The sequence below is a fragment of the Marmota marmota genome, unplaced genomic scaffold, assembly GCF_001458135.2.
Source record: "Marmota marmota marmota unplaced genomic scaffold, marMar, whole genome shotgun sequence".
NCBI classification, from domain to species: Eukaryota; Metazoa; Chordata; class Mammalia; order Rodentia; family Sciuridae; genus Marmota; species Marmota marmota.
In genome coordinates, this window is record NW_026000037.1 from 24546978 (window position 1) to 24567941 (window position 20964).

The following is a 20964-nucleotide window of genomic DNA, read 5'->3' on the forward strand; positions in this document are numbered from 1 at the left end:
GGGGGGGGGGGGGGTGTTGGGGATTGAACCCAGGGCCTTGTGCATGTGAGGCAGGTACTCTACTAACTGAGCTATTTCCCCAGCCGAGAAAAGGTATTTTGTGTGTGAAATTTTCAGCAAAATAAAATCAGTTTTATTTATCTTATATTTTGTAAATTGCAACATGATGATTTATATTTTTCCAAGTATACTGTGTATTATATTTCATTAGTTCTAAGTAAAAGTATCATTAAAAGAAAAAGCCATGTCCAATGATGCAGAAGCAGCAGACTGCAAGGGAACTGTTCTCATTCTGGTAGAATTGGAAGATAGGAACTAACATTTATGGGGTTAACTGTGGGAAGGGAACCTTATTCTCCTCTTTCATTGAAACCCCACAGGAACTACATTCATTGAATCTTCCCTAGGCTGATGATCAGGGCCGATGAACTAAAATAATAGTTACTATTACATGCTGGGCACTTTACCTGTGTTGTTTAATTCTTAACACCCTGATGATCATTATGCCTACTCAGGCTTAGCTTCCACTGACCCAAAAGAGAGTCCCTGGCATAGCAGCTGCTACGATGGTGTCATAAGGACACAGGTGACTCTATATGCTCGCTCCCAGATGTTCCATTCTTCAGGGCATCGTCTAGACTGCAGCTCATGCTTAAGAGGCCTCCTCTTAGACCTTTCTGCAGCCTTGGGTTCTATTTGTTTGCCAAATATACACCTCAGTTGGTGTTATGGTGTAGAAACAGTTGGAGTGTATCCCCAAAGCTGCCTGTGTTGGAAGTTTGGTTCTGGTGTGGCAATATGGAAGGTGGTGGAATCTTTAAGTAAGGCTTAAAGATTAATTAATCTTAAGTAAGGCTTACTGAGTTCTTGGGTCACTGGAGGAGGAAGCTGCCATCAGAAAGTACTGTGGGACCTCAGTGTCACTGGAATCCTGTTTGGCAATATGATCTTACTCCCACATGTGCTCCCGTCATTGCCCTCCATCATGAGGTGAGGCAGCCAAGGGGGACCCTTGCCATAGCCTGCCCCATAATGTTTGCACTTTTAGCCTCTAAAATGATGAGCTAAATAAACTTTTCTTTATAAAGTTAACTTATCTCAGGTACTTTGTTATAGTGATTAAAACCAGACCAAAACACTTGGTAAGTGATGAATTGTTCTCAAGTATCATTAGTAGAGTAAAAAAATGCAAAAATTGCCAGTACCAGTACAGCCTGTGTAACAGAAAGAAAAAGAAAAGAAAAAAAAAAAAAACAACCTCAGATCCATACACTGATGTTTACTTGCTATGGGACAGTCAATCATCCATTCTGGACTTCATATGTGCAATCTGCAAAATGGACTAGCATTCTCATATCATATTGTCTCATATGATGGCTATTTAAGTGCCTGGAACATATTGTGTGCACAGTATAAAACAGTTTCCTTTCCATTCCCACGTACAGTCCACATGCTACATAGTCTCTCAACAGTCAATGTCCCTAAGCCATTTCTGTTTTATGTTAGGATTCCAGCAAACAGGAGGCTCTTTCACCTATTCTACAAGAAACCTCTTCTATTCCCCAGAATGGACGGCTCTAGAACAACACAGTGTTTACAGTAATGTGGCATTATAAGTGTTTTAGTAGAAGAAAAAGAACCAAAGGTCATTTATTGACATTTATATAAGAGGTATCACATGCTATACAGTACCGTAGATTAAAAACTAATCAAAAAGTCTACGTACAAATCAAAACATGGTAATCAAATTTATTTTCAATAAATGGTACTGTAACTATAACTATTTGCAAAATAAAGACAATACAAAACCAAAAACAAAGCAAAAAAACCCCGTGACATCATATCATACATAAAATTAACTCAAAGTTGATCATACAATTAAATGTTAGGACTGAGCCATAAAAGTCTTATGAAGAAAAATAGAAGGAAATATTTATGTATTATTTAGATTAAGAAATAGGAAGTAAAAAGCTCAAACCATGAAAAAGAAAAAGTGGAAATTGGAATTTGTCTCCACTGAAAAAATCTAGCTGCTTAAATAATACTGTTAAGGCCAGATGAAGTGGCACATGCCATTAATCCCAGTGCCTTGGGAGGCTGAGGCAGGAGGATTGGGAGTTCAAAGCCAGTCTCAGCACTGGTGAGGCACTAAGCAACTCAGTGAGACCCTGTCTCTAAAAAAGATACAAAATAGGGCTGGGGATGTGGCTCAGTAGTCAAGTGCCCCTGAGTTCAATCCCCGGTACTCCCCACCCCTCCCAAAAAAATACTGTTAAGGAAAGGAAAAAACAAGTCAACAAACTGGAAGAAAACATTTGAAAAAACATGTATCTGACAAGGAATTGTTTATAAAAACTCTTATATCTCAGTAATAAGGAAAAAAATGAGCAAAAAATTTGAATAGATTATCAAAGACGATACACAGAGGTAAATAAGCACGTGAATAGTGCTCAATCATTAATCATTAGGGAAATAGAAATTAAAACCACACTGAGATACCTCTTCATAACTACTAATATCACTAAAAAGCAAAAAAAAAAAAAAAAAAAACCAACCCCAAAACCTGAGAATACCAAGCCATGGGAGGATGTGTGGCTAATGAAACTCTAATACTCTGTTGATGGGTTGTCCCATGGCACAATCATGGGGAAACAGTTGTTTCTTATAAAGTTCAACATACACTTACAAGTGACTCAGCAACACTACTCATAGGCATTTATTGAAAAAAGGCAAAACATGTCCAAATAAAGATTTGTAAGCAGATGTTTAGAACAGAAGTAGTCACAGTGGCCAAACTGGCAACAACCCATCAACTGGTGCTTGGTAAACACCTGGTGTCACGCGGAGGAAACAACACACTCCACAGCCAGGAAATAGGACTGAACTTCTCATGCCTACAATGCCAGTTGAATTGCCAGAGCATTATATACATGAAAAAAAGCCTAACAGCAAACCCTCTGCAGTGTCCCTCTGATTCCATTTCTTGAGATTCTAGAAAAAAGAGAAGCCCCGAATGTCAGGGAGCAGAGCAGGGTTGCTAGGTGGGATAGGGGAATTTACTAGGTAGGGGCAAAGGGGAACCTTCTCAGGTAACAGAAAAATTCTGATGACAATGGTGATAGTTATGCAACTGTACACATTTGTCAAACTGCATCCGCTGTTCACTTAAAAAGTGGTGAATTCTATTGGATGTAAATGATATACCAGTAAGTTAATAAAACAAAATTCATGTTGTATTCTCTAGAGAATAACCAGGAGAAGAATCATAGAAGAAGTTAATGGTGGGAGGGGGGCAGAAAATCTCCTGATTGCATAAGCAAGGATCAAAGTTAATCTGCCTAAGAGGAAGGACTGCCCAACCTCATGCCCCAGAAGAAGCCATCCAATGGGGACCAAGGAACAAGAAGCCAAATCCTGACTGGACAGTATTAGTAAGGAAGCCTCACCAGTTCTTCCTTTTCAAAATACAGTGTTTTCTTTCTTTCTTTCTTTTTTTAATTAAAAAGACAATACATATAGGACCGGGTGCATAGCTTAGTGGTAGAGAATGAACAAAATCTCAAGTTAGATCCCCAATAACAAATACACACACGCACACGCACACATGCACATACACACACAGAGTGCAAAATGTGTGTCATTATTATGGAAACAATCTTGAAATGAAGGACATGAAGTAACAGTAAAACTCGTCTCCATCATATCTTTCCCCACAAACTGTCAGAGGTAGGGCCACACCCCCGAGCTGCGCTGAATTCTCATTTGGAAATATTCTTTTCAGGTGCCTCAGTGATTTTTTTTTAGTGAGAAAGTCCCAGAAGCAGCTACTGGATTTAGTCTGCAATCCAGGGACTCAGGATTCATTAAATAGTCCTCTGTCTTATTCATAAAACCCCCAATCTAATGTTCTCCAGGGATCTTATCTACAGTGAATGAACCCTCCCTGATTGCTGTTTTCCTAGGCAGCAGCGACTATTCCGAGAGGTAATGTTGTTACATACAAAAGGGACAGGCACATGCATAAATATCTTCAGTTACTTTCTGTTTAAGTTTAAATTTAGGTTAGCTTGCTAACAGCTTTTACAGAAAGCAACCATGTCCATGGCAAGCTGACACTTATGTCTTCACTCTATAACATTCAGGTCCAGGTTCAAATTCTGAAACTCTATCCACTGATCAGCAGCAACCACAGTCCCCAGTGGGCATGGCTGGCCCACTTCTTTCACATCCAGTGGATCAAGGCAGGTCCCATAATAAGACCATCTCAATTCTAAACTTACTCTATACCAGGCCTACCCCAAAACATCCTCTGCCAGACACAAGACCAGTCTGCCCTCTTAAAATTACCTGTGGCCTTTCTCCCTTGTTTCTTCCAGCTGTCCTGGAGTATGAGAAAACTGAGGTATGGCCTTCTGATGTACAGCGGCTTCTCAGAGATCTAGAGGGCATGCCTGGACAGGGAGGGAGGCCAGGTGAAGTCTGGAAAGAGCCCCAGGCATTTGCAATGTGACACGTGACACACACACGCTGGTTTAGTTCATTCTGGCTGAGCTGATTCACCAGGTGAGGCCACAGCATCTTCATCTGATGCACACAAATGGAGGTTCTGGCTCTCTTCCCTTAACTCCATCTCTTGGCCCTTTGGGATTGTCCCCCCAGGCAAAGCAGGGAGGAGATACTCACTTCCCACCCTGCAAAAATACGCTGGTTGGCTGGCAGACAAAGCAGCAGGGCCATGATCTCTTCCCTCACTGTGCCAGAACGTAGCAGAAGAGACAAGATTGGCACCTAACAAATGATTAGAAAACTGGGAGGCAGTTTCCAGTTAGATGGAACGTATTCATTCTGCACAATTTAAGAATTTATTAAAACATTTACTTACTGCATATCTACTATGCACCAGGTTCTATATTATAGGCAATGAGAATATGAAGATAGAAGCTAGTTTTAAAGCTGATAAGGAAGCAGAAAATGAAAAGATCCTGTGATGGGCACCAGGATAGCTGAATTTATGTGACCTCTCCACTCAGGCAAGTCAAGACCAGACAGGAAATGTGTTTCTAGGGGAAGGGATGCGTGAGATAAATTGGGGGGGGGGGGTTGTATTTTTTTATTGGAACATTATAGTTATATACAGTAGTTGAGTCCCTTTTGACAAAATCACACATGCATGGAGTTTGATTCAATTGCCATTCCCCACCTTTTCCCTTCTCTCCTCCCTCCTCCATTCTCCTTCCTTTACTGGTCTTCATTCACTGGTTTATGTATTTATTTATTTATTTTTAATTGGTACTTTCTACATAAAGGTGAAATTCCCTGTGGTATATTTATATATACATATAACAGGATTTCGTTAAATTCATTCCTTATTTCCTTTCCTTCCCTTCCCCTCCCTCTCCCTCTCCTCCTCCTACTCCTCTGATCTTCCCTATATCTTTATTGTATCCAATCCCCTTTCTCTGCCTTCTTTCTCTTATTTTAATCTAGCTTCCACAGACAAAAGAAAATATCTGACCCTTGATTTTCTGAGTCTGGCTTATTTTGCTTAGCATAATGTTCTTTACATCTATCCATTTACTGGCAAATGCCATAATTTCTTTCTTCTTTATGGTTGAGTAAAACTCCATTGTGTATATATACCACATTTTCTTGATCCACTCAACTATTGGCAGGCATATTCGATGACTCCATAATTTGGCTATTGTGAATTGTGCTGCAGTAAACATTGTTATGGCTGTATTGCTCATGTATGCTGATTTTAGTTCTTCTGGGTAAATACCAAGGAGTGGGATAGCTAGATCATATGGAGGTTCAATTCCTAGTTTGTTTATTTGTTGTACCAGGGATTGAACTCAGGGGCACTTGACCACTGAGCCACATCCCCAGACAGGGTCTCACTGAGTTGCTTAGTGCCTTGGCTTTTGCTGAAGATGGCTTTGAACAGGTAATCCTCCTGCCTCAGCTTCCTGAACCACTGAGATTGCGGGTGTGAGCCACTGTGTTGGGCTTGCTAATATACTTTCAAGGAATTTTGCATTTATGTTCATTAGGGATATTGGTCTTTAGTTTTCTTTCCTTGATGTGTCTTCATCTGGTTTTGATATCAATATTTTACTGGCTGATCATAGATTGTTTGAGGAAGTATTCCCTTTCAATTTCATGGAATAATTTGAGAAAGACTGGTGTTAGCTCTTCTTTAAAGGTCTGGTAGAACTCAGCTGAGAATCTATTTGGTTCTGGGCTTTTCTTTTTGGAATGCTTTTAATTGCTGTTTCAATTTCATTACTTGATATTGGTCTGCTTAGGTTTTCTCTATCTTCCTAGTTAATTTTGGGCAGGTAATATTTATCTAGAAATTTGTTGATGTCTTCTAGATTTTCCAGTTTTCTGGAGTATAAATTTTCAAAATATTTTCTAATGATTCTCTGAAATTCTGAATTCAGAATATCTCCTTTTCCATCTCTAATTTTGTTTATTTGAGACTTCTTTTTGGTTAGTTTGTCTAAGGGTTTATCAATTTTATGTATGTTTTCAAAGAACGAACTCTTTGTTGCACTGAGCCTGTGTATTGTTTTTTTTATTCTCAGTTTCATTAATTTCAGCTGTGATCTATATTTCCTGTCTTCTACTAATTTTGGAATTGGTTCCTTCTTTCTTTTCTAAGGCCTTGAGGTAGATTATAAGTTTATTTATATAAGCTTATATATATATAAGCATATATATATATGATTATATATATAATTTGGAATCTATTTTTTAATGTAGGTACTCAAGATGATAAATTTTCCTCTTAGACCCGCTTTTATGCTATCCCAGAGATTTTGACATGTTGTATCTTTGTTCTCATTTGTTTTGAATAATTTCTTAGAGCTAAATTTTAAAAGAGGAGTAAAAGTCAGGCAGGCAGAGAGGAAACACAGTAGGTAGATATGCTGTGTTAAGGATGTGCTTATAGGAGAAAATATAGCATGGATTGAAGAGTGCTTTGGCACACATGGACACATGTGCCTGGGGAGGAGATATCTTTGGTCCTTATGTGGGACCAGGAAGAGCTAGCTTGAATGCTGGAATGGGTCCATCATGGCTCTTGTTCTCCATTTCCACCATTGAGTTGTGTGCTATTGGTAAAAGCCTGGAAGTGCTGAGACTCAATTTATTTTTTCCTGAAGGGAATGGATTAGCAAGGGTCACAGTTAATCGTTTTTATTTTATCCTACAGGATAGGCTTGGTAAATCTGGGAGATGAACCTATCACAGAGCTTAAGTGATTTTCTCAAAGACACACAGCTAACTTTAGAGGCCAAGATTAGGATGTCTTCACCTGTGTCTCCTCCACACAGGGGCTTCACATCCACACAGGGATCAGATACAGGGAAGCACCAATGAGTCCTTGCTAGATGGCCGGCTAGATGACCTGGCTGTGCTACCTCCTCTTGCAAGGCTTTGGCACCAATCCTGAAAGCCACTCACCAGTCCATTGAAGCCCACCTGTCTCAAGAAGCCTTCCCAGCTATTATGGTTTAGATATGAGATGTCCCCCAAAAGCTCATGTGTAAGATAATGCATGAAGGTTTAGAGGTGAAATCATTGGGTTATGATAGACTTAACCTAGTTAGTGCATTAATTCATTGAAAGGATCAATTGGGTGGTAACTGTAGGCAGGCAGCATGTGGTTAGAGGAGGTGGGCCAAAAAATAAATAAATAAATAAATAAATAAAATAAAATGAGAAGGTATCTACTATTAGTTTCCTATGGAAAAAAAAAAAAAGAAGAGGAGGTGGGCCACTGGAGGACTGCACTTGAGGTATATATTTTGTCCCTGGTGAGCCAGCCTTAGTGTCTCTGCTTCCTGATTGTTATATCCTGAGCTTCTGCCCTCTGTCACACCTTTCCACCATGATTTTCTGCCTCTCCTCAGGTACAAAGCAATGGAGTTGGCCACCTATAGACTAAGATCTCTGAAACTGTGATGAAATAAATTTTCTCTTCTAAAATTTTCCTTGTCCGGTCTTTTGGTCACAGTAATGAAAACGCTGACTAAAACACCAGCCATGGGTGGGCATAGGCTTTACAGCTTACCTTTGCAGCCATCTGTCATGTCCCAGAAAGCCAGTTCTCAGGCCTTCCCTCCCCACCAAGATGGCCCCAGGTGATCCTCAGAACCGCAGTTGTGCACATAATCCTCCACCATGAGCAGGGGTGGAACATGAGGACCTGACCCTTTTGGTGGGAAGAAGCCCAAGGTTGATTTTCACATCTGCCACTTTTCCTTCTTTATCTGCCAACATAGTTTTATGCTCCAAATGAATAATTATGTCTCTTTCAAGCTCCCATGTCTCATAGGTTTTACTGACTTGGAAGGTCTACACTTGTTTGCTGTGGTTTGCACCCCCTGAAACTCATATTGAAATTTAATCCTCATCATGAGATAATAAGTGGTGGGACCTGGCAGAATCTTTCAGAGGGGATTAGGGTTCTGTTCTCATGAATACATTAATCCATTCATGCAATTAATGGATTAAGGGGCTATGGTCTAGTTTGAGAGTGGGTCTCTTATAAAAGCCAATTTGTCTAGATGTTATGTGTTCCCTGCCTATTGCCATGTGATGCCCTACTCTGTTTTGGGGACTTGACCAGTATGCAGGCCATCACCAGATGTTGATATTGACTTTGGAGCAGAATAATCAGCCTTTTTCTTTATAGTTTCCCTAGTCTGTGGTACGGTATTATTAGCAACAGAAAATAGACTATGACACTATTGGACAGAATGCAGAAGCAGCCAAGAAAATTCATTTACTAAGGTCAGTTGATTGATAGCAAAACCACATATGACCAGCAATGGTAAAAGCCTGTGAAAGGGACACAACCAAGAGGAGTTATAGGCTCTCTTCAATGGTTCTGATTTGGGCAAGAGCCACATCCTGCCAATATGCACCCGAGAAGTCAGAATTCTATCTTTTCCATGTCTGTATCCCCTGTGCTTAGAACCTGCTCTTACATGTAGCTTCTCAGTGAACACTGGAAGGAAGGAAGGAATGTCATGATACAGGTTGTCTTGCTTATGCACACCATACATACTGCCATTTAAACTAATGTTTTTGTCTCATTCTTTATGAAATAAAAGGGCAATGAAAGAAGATATGTTAAAGGCTTACTTACTATTAGTCACTGCCGTAGATGAGGCTCACCACTGCTTCTTGGGGAGGCTGAGGATGTGGCCCCATAATCAGAACATGGAGATGTGCTGCTCCAAGAGATGTGCTCTTCCCATGAAGTCTTTATACCATCAGAATGAAAACTGAGTGCTCTGAAGAAATATTATTCTAAATATGTCTGATCCCATTTATAAATTAGAAGAATATATTAAGGGAATGAATACTGAGCAGGACAAAAAAGAGATGTACACTATATCCTGTTATAAGCTGATAATCTTTAGATAACTAGATAAGCAGATGACAATCTGCAGTCCATGGGCCAAGTCCAGCCTAACACCTGTTTTTGTAAATAAATTCTATGTGAACACAGTCATGTCCGTTTGTTTTTGTCTTCTCTATGGCTCCTTTGGCTACCTTTGGGTGGAATTGGGCCTCAAATTCCTGAGGTCCAAATCCATAATGTGATTGTATTTAGAGATAGGATCTTTAATGAGGTAATTAAGGTTATATGAAATCATAAGGGTGGGGCCCTCATCTGATAGGATTGGTGTCCCTATAAGACAACGAAGAGACACTAGAAACATGCACACAGAGGGAAGGTCACAAGAGGACATAATGCGAAGGTGGAATCCATAAATCGGGGGAAAAGAAGACCTTACTTAGAAACCAACCCTGCTGAAATCCTAATCTCAGACTCCCAACCTAAATTATAGTTTAGCAAAATTTACTCATTATTGTTAAGATATCAACTTTCTCCAAATTGATCTAAAGTTCCAGTGCAATCCCAATCAGAATTCTAAGGCTTTTCGTAGAAGCTGTAATGGGATTCTAAAATCTATAGGTAAATGCAAATACCTTAGAGTACCTGAAACAGTCTTGAAAAAGAACAAATTTGGGGTTCTACACAGCCTGATTTCAAGATTTTCAAGGATATAAAGCTACAAGAATCAACACAGTATGATATTGATTTAAGGGTACTAAATAGCTCAATAGAATCATAAAGATCTACAACATAGACCTTTTGTTGGTGTCAAAGTAATTCATTGGGGGAAAGCATATTCTTTTCCACCAATGGTGCTGAACACACCATACAGAATATACACATAAAAAAAACCCAAAAGTTTAACAAAAGTGACTCAAGAAGAAATACAAACTGTGAGTAGTCCAATAACAATCAAAGGAATTCTATCAATACTAGAATCCTTTGCACAGAGGAAACAAAATCAATTTTTGCCAGATATTCAAGGGGTAAGAGTAAGTAATAAAAATATTACTAAATCTCTTTCAGAAAAATTTTTTTTTCAAAAAGGTAGCACTGGTTAATTTGTTCTATAAGGTTAGTATGTCCTCGATCTCAAAACCTGGCAAAACCAATAATACGAAAGAAAAATGCAAACCAATCTCATCTAGGAACAAAGATGCAGACATCTAAAACAAAGCATCATCAAACCACATCCGTCACCAAAGAAGAAAAAAGTGCATAATGACTAAATTGAGTGCATATCAAGACAGAAAGATCAGTTAAATGCAAGGAAAGCTATGCTGGTAACTCACTCTATTCATAGAGTAAAAGGAAATGTCATGCGTCATGAGTGCACCAAGAGGTGCAAACAGAAAAGCTCAATAAAAGTCAGTGCCCATTCTAGACGCAGGAGAGGCTTCCAGAGATTTCTGGTGTGCTGGCAAAGCTCTGTTTCTTGACTCATGGGTGATTACATGGGCATCTCCTTTATTACCATATGTTAGTACAAGAGGCCATGCAGTTTTGGGAAGAAGAAAAAAGAGAATGCTATAGTTTAAATGTATCCCCTCCAAAAGCATGTACTAGAAATGTAATTGCCATTTTAATAGTATTAAGAGGTGGGATCTTTTCTTTTTCTTTCTTTTTTTTTTTTTTGGTTTTAGATGGATATAATACCTTCTTATTTTATTTATTTATTTTTATGTGGTGCTGAGGATTGAACCCAGTGCTTCACACATGCTAGGCAAGCACTCTACCACTGAGCCACAACCAAGAGGTGGGATCTTTAGAAAGGTACATGAGGGCTCTGAACTCATGAATGGATTCATGTGGTTATAACAGGAGTGGATTCCTTATTGCAGAAGAGGGCTGACTGACTCCTAGATTATATCCCCCCACCCCTCACTCCTTGAAGATTTTCTTTTTTTCTAAATAAACAATAAATCTATTGGAAGCTTATTGGCTTACTCATGGTATAGAAGGAGGAACCGCATACCCAGGTTTTGAGAGGGTCTTGAACCAGAAAAACCTAGATCTTAGTACTAAGAATTTGCATGTTTTCTCTTTAGACTGTAGCTGGCAGATGATCAGTTTAAACTGCAACATTCCCTTGTCAGAATTTGCTGGACACATCACAGATAATATTACACATCTTGAGTCAGGGAAGGGATCCCACAATTAACAGGTCACCAGAATGGGGAAAATTAGAGGAATAAAATTAAGGGAATGAATACTGAGCAGGACAAAAAAGAGATACATACTATCTCCTATAAAAGGAACTTTCCATAGATCTTTGCATGTAAAATATTCACATCCAGTTACAGTGGGGAAAACTAACACAGTACACCAAAAAGATCTCAAGTGGTCACATCTTTAGAAATGTCATACACATGACAAACACAAAGGAAATGAGTTGTGATGAACCCCACCCCAACACACTTCTTTGTTTTGTGGTGCTAGGAATAGAACCCAGGGCTTCACACAAGCTAGGGAAGCACTCTACCACCGAGCTACATCACCAGTCTTACTTACTTACTTACTTATTTATTTTGAGACAAGGTCTCACTAAATTGCCCAGGCTGGCCTCTGTCGAACTTGTGGTCCTCCTGCCTCGGCCTCCAGAGTAGCTAAGATTTTCATTTCTGGCTCACCATCATCTCTCTCCAACACTAATCTTGCTCTAATTCTTGATAATTTCAACATCCTTCTACATAATTCTCTGTGTCAAGCTCTGTGTTGAATGCTTTACAAATAACATCTCATTTAATTCTCACAAAGACCCATTTCTCAAAGGAGGAAACAGCCTTAGAAAAAGTAAGCAGCTGGCCGAACATAAAACTGTTATTTAGAGGTGAAGCTGGGATTCAAGCTGCTTCTGTGTTATGCTGTGTTACTCCCTCTATTAGGGAAATAGCCACTATTTCTTAAAAGTAAACAGGAACTGCAAAGATAAATGAAAGAGAGGGCCTGGGATATTCTCTGAACTTTTCTCAGTGTCCCTGGCTTTCTTTCACATATCCAATTCAAATTCTTGCCTTCTATTATTAGTTATTTCTTTTGACTGCATTGAAACTTGTTGGCACACAAGGATCCCTATAATCCAGCAAGGTAGGTCTAGGTTGGCAGGCAGATGGACATGGGTGCAAATTCTAGTTTCACCATGAATGAGCTTCCATAAACTTAGCAAATGGCATAACCTCCTTCAGCCTGTATTGGGGGCTATAGAGGTTTATGCTGAAGTTATATATTAGAGAAACAGGCTTGTGTGGACCCAGTTTCCAGATCTGTTACCAGCCAGGACTCTAAGCCTGTTAAGTAAATGTCAGGTTTCTCATCTGCCAAGAGTTCTCACAGGAAGCTGGGAGATTGTGTAGTTACACAGCCTAAGAAACTCTGCCCAAGCACTCTTCACAATGGCTACGACATGGAATCTACCTGAATGCCCATCAAGAAATGAATAGATAAGGAAAATGTGGTTCAAAGACACAAGGGAATAGTATCGCACCTTAAAAGGGAGGAAATCCTGTTATTTTTAACAACATGGATGGACCTAAAGGGCATTATGTTAAGAGAAATAAACTAGGCACAGAAAGACAAATACCACAGAATCTCACTTAAATGTGAGATCTAAATCTAAAAAAAGATTGAACTAATAGAAATAGAGAATAAAATGGTGGTTAGCAGGTGGTTTGATTTGGGGGGGAGCGGAGGTTGAATGATGTTTGTCAAAGAACACAAAATTTCAGTTAGACATAAGAAACAAGTTCAACAGATCTGCATACCACAATGACTATTTGATAACAATATATTATACTTGAAAATTACTAGCAAGATAAATTTCGAGTGTTTTCATTACAAAAATAATGATGAGTATGTAAGGTGATTATTATGTTAATTAGCTTGATTTAGCCATTTAACATATAGAGACATATTCTACATATATGCCATATATATAGACATATAGCAAAGCATTATGTTGTACACCGTAAACACTTACAATTTTTATTTGTTTATTTTTTATAGCACAGTAATGAAAAATAAATACATCTCCCATAAAAGGGACAGATATTCCATACAGAAGAATTCCCAATTAAAAAAAGGAAAGCTCAATAAAGAGTATATACTCAAAAACTTTCCTGACCTGCTGTGAGGACTTTATGAGTTAACATACCTAAGCTATTGAACTTGGACAATGTAGTTTCCTCCCTTGTTCCCTCTCTCCCGGCCTCATTCCCTATCAGTCTCTCCCAGGTGCACAGTCTTCAGCCACACCCCATTCTTCAACTTTGCTCCAACATGCCTCTGTGCACTTGCCTGACCTGGATCCTCTACCTAGAACCTCTACCCTTCCATTCCTATGCTGCCTTACTTGGGCATTCATTAATGCCCAGTTCAAAAACTACTTCTTCTCTCATGTGTTCCCCTGATGCCCCAAAGTTACTGTGTACCTGTCTGTCCTGCCAGAGCAATGTGTGTGCCTCTGCTGTGAACCTAATATACGTCAGTAATTAACAGTCTGTGAGTGTCCTGAGGACAGAGACCACGTTTCATTTTTGTTTGTATGTTTATCCCCATATTTATCTCCTTGGCATGTATTAAACTGCATTCAATTCAATTGAACATGCAAAGGAATGAAAACACTGTGGAGAAAGGAAATCCACCATGGTCCCTGAGAATCCCTGCACTTTAAGCTAACAATGCACAAGTTAGTTCCATCTCTGCTCATTTCTCAGAGATGTGTTGGCAGAGAACAATACTGAAGGATGAGGTAATGTCTCCTTCCAGGACAAAGAGTTGGCTTGCTATAAAGGAAGGGATTGCCCAAGCTCAGTGACCCTCAGCTGTGATACAAACTTATTGTCCACCCAGCAGAATCCAGTGAGCCCTCTGTGCTGACTAAGTAGGATTCAGGAGGTATAAACAAGCATAAATAGGATGCTCTTGCCACTTGTTGCACTATGAATAATCAAGTCCTTTGTTTCTGGTCCAGGAGTCTCATGTCTTCTGACAGCACTCACGAAACAGTACTAGGATGGTTTGTTATCTTAGAAGTCAACAAACTATAGACTGTGGACTTACATCTAACCTATGACCTGTTTTTGTACAGCCAATGAGTTAGAATATTTTTTAATACTTTTTAAAATACTTTTTAAGAGTTGCAAAAAATGATAAAAATAAATAAATGTCAGAGACCTTATGATGCCCACAAAGCCCAGAATATTTATGATTTCATTTTCAAGAGGAAATGTTTTCAACTCCTATATTATTTTGTGAGAAGGGTAAAATGAATCTGAGTCTCTGACAAGTTCCAATTCTTCAGTTAACTTCCTGAGATAAGGAATGTCACCTCTTCCCCTGCATTCCACAGCCCCAAGGACAGGGTTTTACCATCCTATGGGATATATCTTAGCAAGTATAGGATGCACACAGATATTAAAGAATAAGATCTGGGCTGGAAACTGAGATGGGGTTGGGTAAGTTCATTTTCTGTTGCTTTAATGAAATACCTAAGGCTGGATGTTTTATAAATAAAAAAGTTTTATTTATCTCACCGTTCTGGAGGCCCAAGAGCATGGTTCTGACCTCTTCTTGGCTCTGGTGATGGGCTTCAGCAGGAGTGAAAGGCAAGACAGAGAGCCAGAGAACAAGCCAGAGAACAATCCTGCTATAACAATCCTCTCGTGAGAACTAACCACGGTTTCCAAGAGAACTATGTTAACTCTTTCTGAGGGCAATTCCCCAATGACCTCCCAAGAAGCCCTACTTCTTTAAGGTGCCGGCACCTCTCTTGTTGCCTCACTGGGGGCCACATTTGGGGCCATGCAGCGTGAACCCTTGGGGGCCATTCTCAAACCATAGTGCATAGAACGGGGTCATCACTATGTAGGAAAGGCCATGTGAATGAGGTGATCTAGAGTTGTGTGGAGAGTAACAACAGAGTTTGGTGGAAGAGCCTGAAATAATTACAAGATGGAGAGAAGAAATGGAGCCTGTGAAGGAAACAGGACAAACGAGAGTGAAAGAGAATGCAAATCAGAACATTTTGCATTTGCAAGTCATTACCGAGAGTGATGTCAGCAAAACAGCAGATTAGGAAACTCCAAGCTCTCATTTAACAACAGAAATGTCACACAACCAACCAGAGCTGTGCCAGCTTTGCTGGATATCTGGAAAACAATCAAAAGTTTCAGCCATCAAGCAAATGTTTGATCAAGAAGTCATTTTCAAAAGGTAGGAAAGTTCAACGGTGTTTTTGCCTTGCTCCTCCCCCACCCTCAACCATAGGGTGCTCTTAGTCTTGAGCGGTGACCGCTCAGGTCCTTGTTCCTCTACTAAAATTGGAGGGGAAAAAAGAGACCTTGCCTTCAAGTATATGTATATGTGCATGTGTGTTTTAACATGTCTGGGGGATACATGTAGGACTGTCTCAATCTCCCTGTCTGGTATAAGTCAGAACACAAATAGGGACAGTTATTGGCATCAAATCTGCCATGTTAGGTTAGAAGCCATTTTATCTAGGGACTCCTAAGTTTAGATTTAGGGCCAATTTATCTAGGGATTCTGAGGCAATGCTGCGTAGCCTCCCATGTGCCTAAGAACATCCCAGCCCATGATGCAATCTTTAATCATGCTTGTGAAGTTCCTCTCGTAGGCTATAAAGCTGCTCTGTGAGTGCTGACACGCTGCTGCTGTCCTCGGAGGAGACAGACTTGTTGGTGTCCTTTCAAAAGTGACAGTCAATGTTCTTTTTTTTTAATATTTATTTTTTAGTTTTAGGTGGATACAATACCTTTATGTGGTGCTGAGGATTGAACTCAGTGCCTTACGCATGCTAGCTGAGCACTCTACCACTGAGCCACAACCCCGGCCCTGACAGTCAATGTTCTTAATGCAACTAGGGGACAACAAGTCCAAGGATGCCTGAGGCAAGAGATTCTGGTGGAGACAGAAAATAGACCATTAAAGCCTAGAAGGAAAAGCTATGGTGAGAGGCTTTTTAAAAAAAATCAGGGAATTCAAAAGCAACTGCATATACGGGAGAATTTAGAAAATCACTCATGCCCAGTCAAGATACATGCACAGAAAACATCTCAAACCAGAGTTAATCCCTATGCTCAGAACCCAAAGGAAGCTGCAACAGTGGTACCCTTTATGTTTTAAATATAGCCTTTGTTCCCTGACACAGTGACCTTTTTCTTTTGGTGACTTATTTATAATATTTTTTTTCAGTTGTAGATGGACACAATACCTTTCTTTATTTACTTATCTATATTTGGTGCTGAGGATGAAACCCAGGGCCTCACACATGCTAGGCGAGCACTCTACACTAAGCCCCAGCCCCAGCCCTGGCAATTTATTTTAAAAGGACCTGTTTCTTTCTCTTCTTCTCTCTCCTCATCCCTAATCTCTCCTGCTCCCTAATCTCAAGGCAAACAGGATTACCTTTCTTCCCCACCCTAGGCAGAGTTATCTGTCCCTGAGTACACACTCACCACAGGAATGAAGTAATTCAGACTTCGGGGATGGTACCAGAAGATCTCAGAAATGACTCTCTCAAATTAACAATGAATTACAACTCTGGACAGAGAACACACGGAATACAGCCTTTGAATCCTCTCTTTAAAAAGCCCCTGTTCCTGCCAATGGGCAAAATCAGACTCTAGGACAGGAGTCTTCCTGTGCTCTCCTTTACTAATAAAGTAATAAATCTTCTTTTTCCTTTTTCTCAAAACCATGTCCTTGTTATTAGATTGGCATCAGGGATAAGAACCAAGTTTTCAGTAATACATTCTTTGCCAAAATATTAGCTGGGCACAGCGGTGTATGTCTGTAGTCCTAGTTACTTCGGAGGCCGAGGCAGGAGGATTGCTTGAGCCCAGCAGTTCAAGACAAGCCTGGGCAACACAGCAAGACTCTATCTAAAAAAGTGTGTGTGTGTGTGTGTGTGTGTGTTAGCTGAACATATGTTAGCTGAACATTTGCCAAAAGAACAGAGGTTTCCAGATGTACAAATGACAAGGAAGAGACTCAAACTACTGTCACCTCCAACAAGCAAGCAAATTAATTACCTAAAAAAGGAAATCATGGAGAAAGGCAAAAATCTGATTTCCAGAGTCAGTACATTATAATAACCAAATGCCCATTTTCAACAAAAAAAATTATAAAGCATGTATAAAAAATAAATAATAAAATTTTAAAAATTAGAAAATATAGTTCATTCAAAGAAACAAAACAAATTGAGAGAAAACATCCTTAAGGAAGCCCAGACTTCAGTCTTATTAGATAAGACTTTGAAACAACTGTTTTAGGGGGGGACAGACTATTTTAAGTTCAAGGTTGCTTATCGGTTGGCAGGTCTGATCAGGCCTAATCAGGAATTTGAGGAAAAGTCTCTGGTCTCACTAGGAGTACTGAAACTTGAGAATTGAAAGGAAATTGATAAAATAGGGCTGGGGATGTGGCTCAGTGGTTGAGTGCCCCTGGGTTCAATACCTGGTACCCCCGCCCCCCCTCAAAAAAAAGAGTGAAATATTTTATCCAATCTCTACTTCCCTTATTAAAGGCAAGGAAATAAGCCCAGCAATGATGATTGCTATAACAGAATCTGGTCTTCTACAACTTAAATTTTCTAATTCTCTATCTTATTTTGTCTATATAAATTTATATAAATTATATATAAATATGAATAAATTCTAACCCATGTGAATATCATAAAGTCTTATGAATTTTAGTATAGGTCAACTTGGGAAGCCTACTTGGACAGTATTTTGCTTCGTAAGTATGATAACCTTAAGAGATGTCACTCAAGTTAGAAACTAAGTAGACTGTCATAGTAATCCTAATTAGGACCCTGGCTCAGTTTGTTAGTCATGCTTCCCTGTCAGAGGACATAAGCTTTTGTGAAATATTTAGGCTGATACACATTCTGTATAAAAACACTGTGAACTACAAGTAGAAGATCAAATTTTTTTTAATTTTAATATTTATTTATTTTTTTTAGTTTTCGGCAGACACAACATCTTTGTTTGTATGTGGTGCTGAGGATCGAACCCGGGCCGCACGCATGCCAGGCGAGCGCACTACCTCTTGAGCCACATCCGCAGCCCGAAGATCAATTTTTAAAAGCACTTAAAACACAGAACAAAGATATAGAATGTATGTTCACTTATAGGGAAATAATTTATGTTCATTATATAAACATGTAATAGAATTAAAGGATTAGTTGTCTCATAATCTGATCAGGAAGGGAGAAAGAAACATGAATTTATAACAATGTGTTATTTAATATCTGTAATTTTAATATTTAAAATATTCTGACAGCGAGGCTGCCAGAGTAGTCTTATTCATAAAAATTACACTACAATAATGTGGGGTAAATTTACAGTCTCTTTTGTTTTATAGTAATTATTTCATAATTCAGGTGAATTTGCAATTAAGTCACTTATAGTAAAAACTTTATGATAAATATTTGCTCAATGATAAACATCTCAATGATAGACAAGACGCATCGGAATGATACCACAGCCTGCCTTTATGAAAGCTGCCACGCCTACAACATGAGTACTTTGTATGTGTACTAACATTGCTAATTTTCACATCTGCTTCAGCTATAGAACCACAATTTTTGGAATCATTTGTTGTGGTGCTTCCTCCAAATGAAATATTTGTGTTATCAGAATCCACTGGATTAATTTTCCTAAATATTGGAATTATTGATCTGCTGACAAAACTTATTGGTGTCTGACTACAAGTTGTAGCAACCATTTAATAAAATTCTTAGAGAACTGTACAGATACAAAGGAATTTACATAATCCTAAAACATTTTTAGGGCTAATTGTTAATAGATAATTTTATCATTTTGAGATACCAAGAAATGAATCCCTATGTTGCATCTTTTTGGTTCAACTTTCCTTACCATGTCTACAACTATTGTCAATATAACTTTACTTATTAGTAGACTTCATTTATTCTTAGTAGCAATTAATAATAAGTCTTCCACTGTTATAAGAATCAAACAGTAATATCTATTTCTGCCAAAATTTAGACATCTTATTTTCAGAGAATTGATGAATTTACTTAAAGCAAATTGTCTATTTGTTTCCATATATAGATTTGCTGCTATTTATTTTTATGTTTGTATACTGCAGTATATTGTTGATTTTAGAAGTTTTGAGTCATTACTACTTTAAGTCATCCAAATAAGTGGGCAGCTAGAAGTAATATTTGCTTGGGTACAATCTGTTTGCATTGGTTACACATGATTCAGTGCATAAATAAGTAAACAAATCTTTTAATTTGAAAGTGAAACATTTTAGCAATCTTACAAGTTAAAGATTATAATTTTATGGAATAGAGCAAACATTTAATTTCCTGAAACCTTTTAAAGTCTCCAGTACAAGAATGGAAATGTTTGAAAGCCTTGTTAAGCTCATAATAGTTTCAGTTCAACACTGTAGAGTTTTCCATCTATTGTTGTGTAAACAATACTGAATTTTTTTCTATGAACAAAAAGTGGAAAATGTCAATTTCTTTAATTGTTTAAAAGAGGTAAAATGATAGTTGTATATCTTTCAAGCTATAATGAAAATGAATGCGTCTTTCAAATACTATTAGAATTATGATGATTTCAGATAAGAGAAAACGTGGGTAAAAAAATTAAATAAAACCAGGAAAACAACATCTGAACAAAATGAGACTATCAACAAAGGGACAGAAATTATAAATAATAGCCAAACAAAATTCTGGAGATGAAAAAAATATAATAACTGAAATGAAAACTTAACTATAGAAATTAAACAAAAGAGTTGAGCAGGCAGAAGAAAGAATCAGTGAGTACGAATATAGGACAATGGAAACTATAGAGCATAATTATAGAGCACAAATAATAAAGAATGAAGAAAAGTGAACAGAGCTTGAAAGATTTATGGGATGACATCAAGTGGGACAATATATTTGGGGAGTCCAGGAAGAAAAAAGAAAGAGAAAGAGACAGAAAAACTATTAGAAGAAATAATGGCTGGAAAATTCCTAGATTTGGTGGAAGAACTAAATCTACAAATTTAGAAAGTGCAAAAGACTCTAAATAGAATAAACCCCATGACACATCCACATCAAGACACATGATAATCAGACTGACAAAGAGAGAACCTTGAAAGCAATAAGAGTGAAGTGGGAATGGACAAGAGATCCCCTATAATATTATCAACCATACTAATCAGGGAAAAATTGAAATAATAATTCAAAGTGCTGAACTGGGGAAAAGCCTTATCAACCAAGAATTCTGTATCTGGAAAAACTTTCCTTCAAGAAGTCAGGTCACCAGCTCTGCCACACTGCACACCTGCTCCAACCCAGGCAGCAGCCCTTGGAAAGTTCACCTAGGTGTGGAAGGTAAGGATTAGAGAGATGAGTTCACCCTGTCAGGGAATAAGCTGGGGACCCTAGCCTCAGGAACAGCCCTGGCAGCCCTCCACCCACCACCCAGAGGTTCACTCCCTTGAAGCCCAAGGTGAAAGTGCAGGCATGCACAAACACCTGCTTGGAACAGCACCTGGATGTGCTCACT

At 38.7% G+C, this 20964-nt stretch overlaps 1 protein-coding gene across 8 annotated transcripts in view; it reads right to left on the bottom strand.

Annotated features, from left to right (window-relative positions):
- Arhgef4 (Rho guanine nucleotide exchange factor 4) overlaps positions 1-20964 on the bottom strand; it is a 186543-nt gene that overhangs the window by 131940 nt on the left and 33639 nt on the right. For 3 of the 8 annotated variants that reach the window (XM_048812173.1, XM_015479116.2, XM_048812170.1), the window contains exon 1: positions 4348-4485. The exons of 2 other annotated variants lie outside the window; for them this stretch is intronic. In XM_048812173.1, coding sequence (XP_048668130.1) covers positions 4348-4449 — 102 coding nt within the window. In that variant the 5' untranslated portion in view covers positions 4450-4485. Of the gene's footprint in view, positions 1-4347; positions 4489-20964 lie in introns of those variants that run through there. 3 more of the 8 variants (XM_048812176.1, XM_048812175.1, XM_048812178.1) reach the window with 2 other exon arrangements.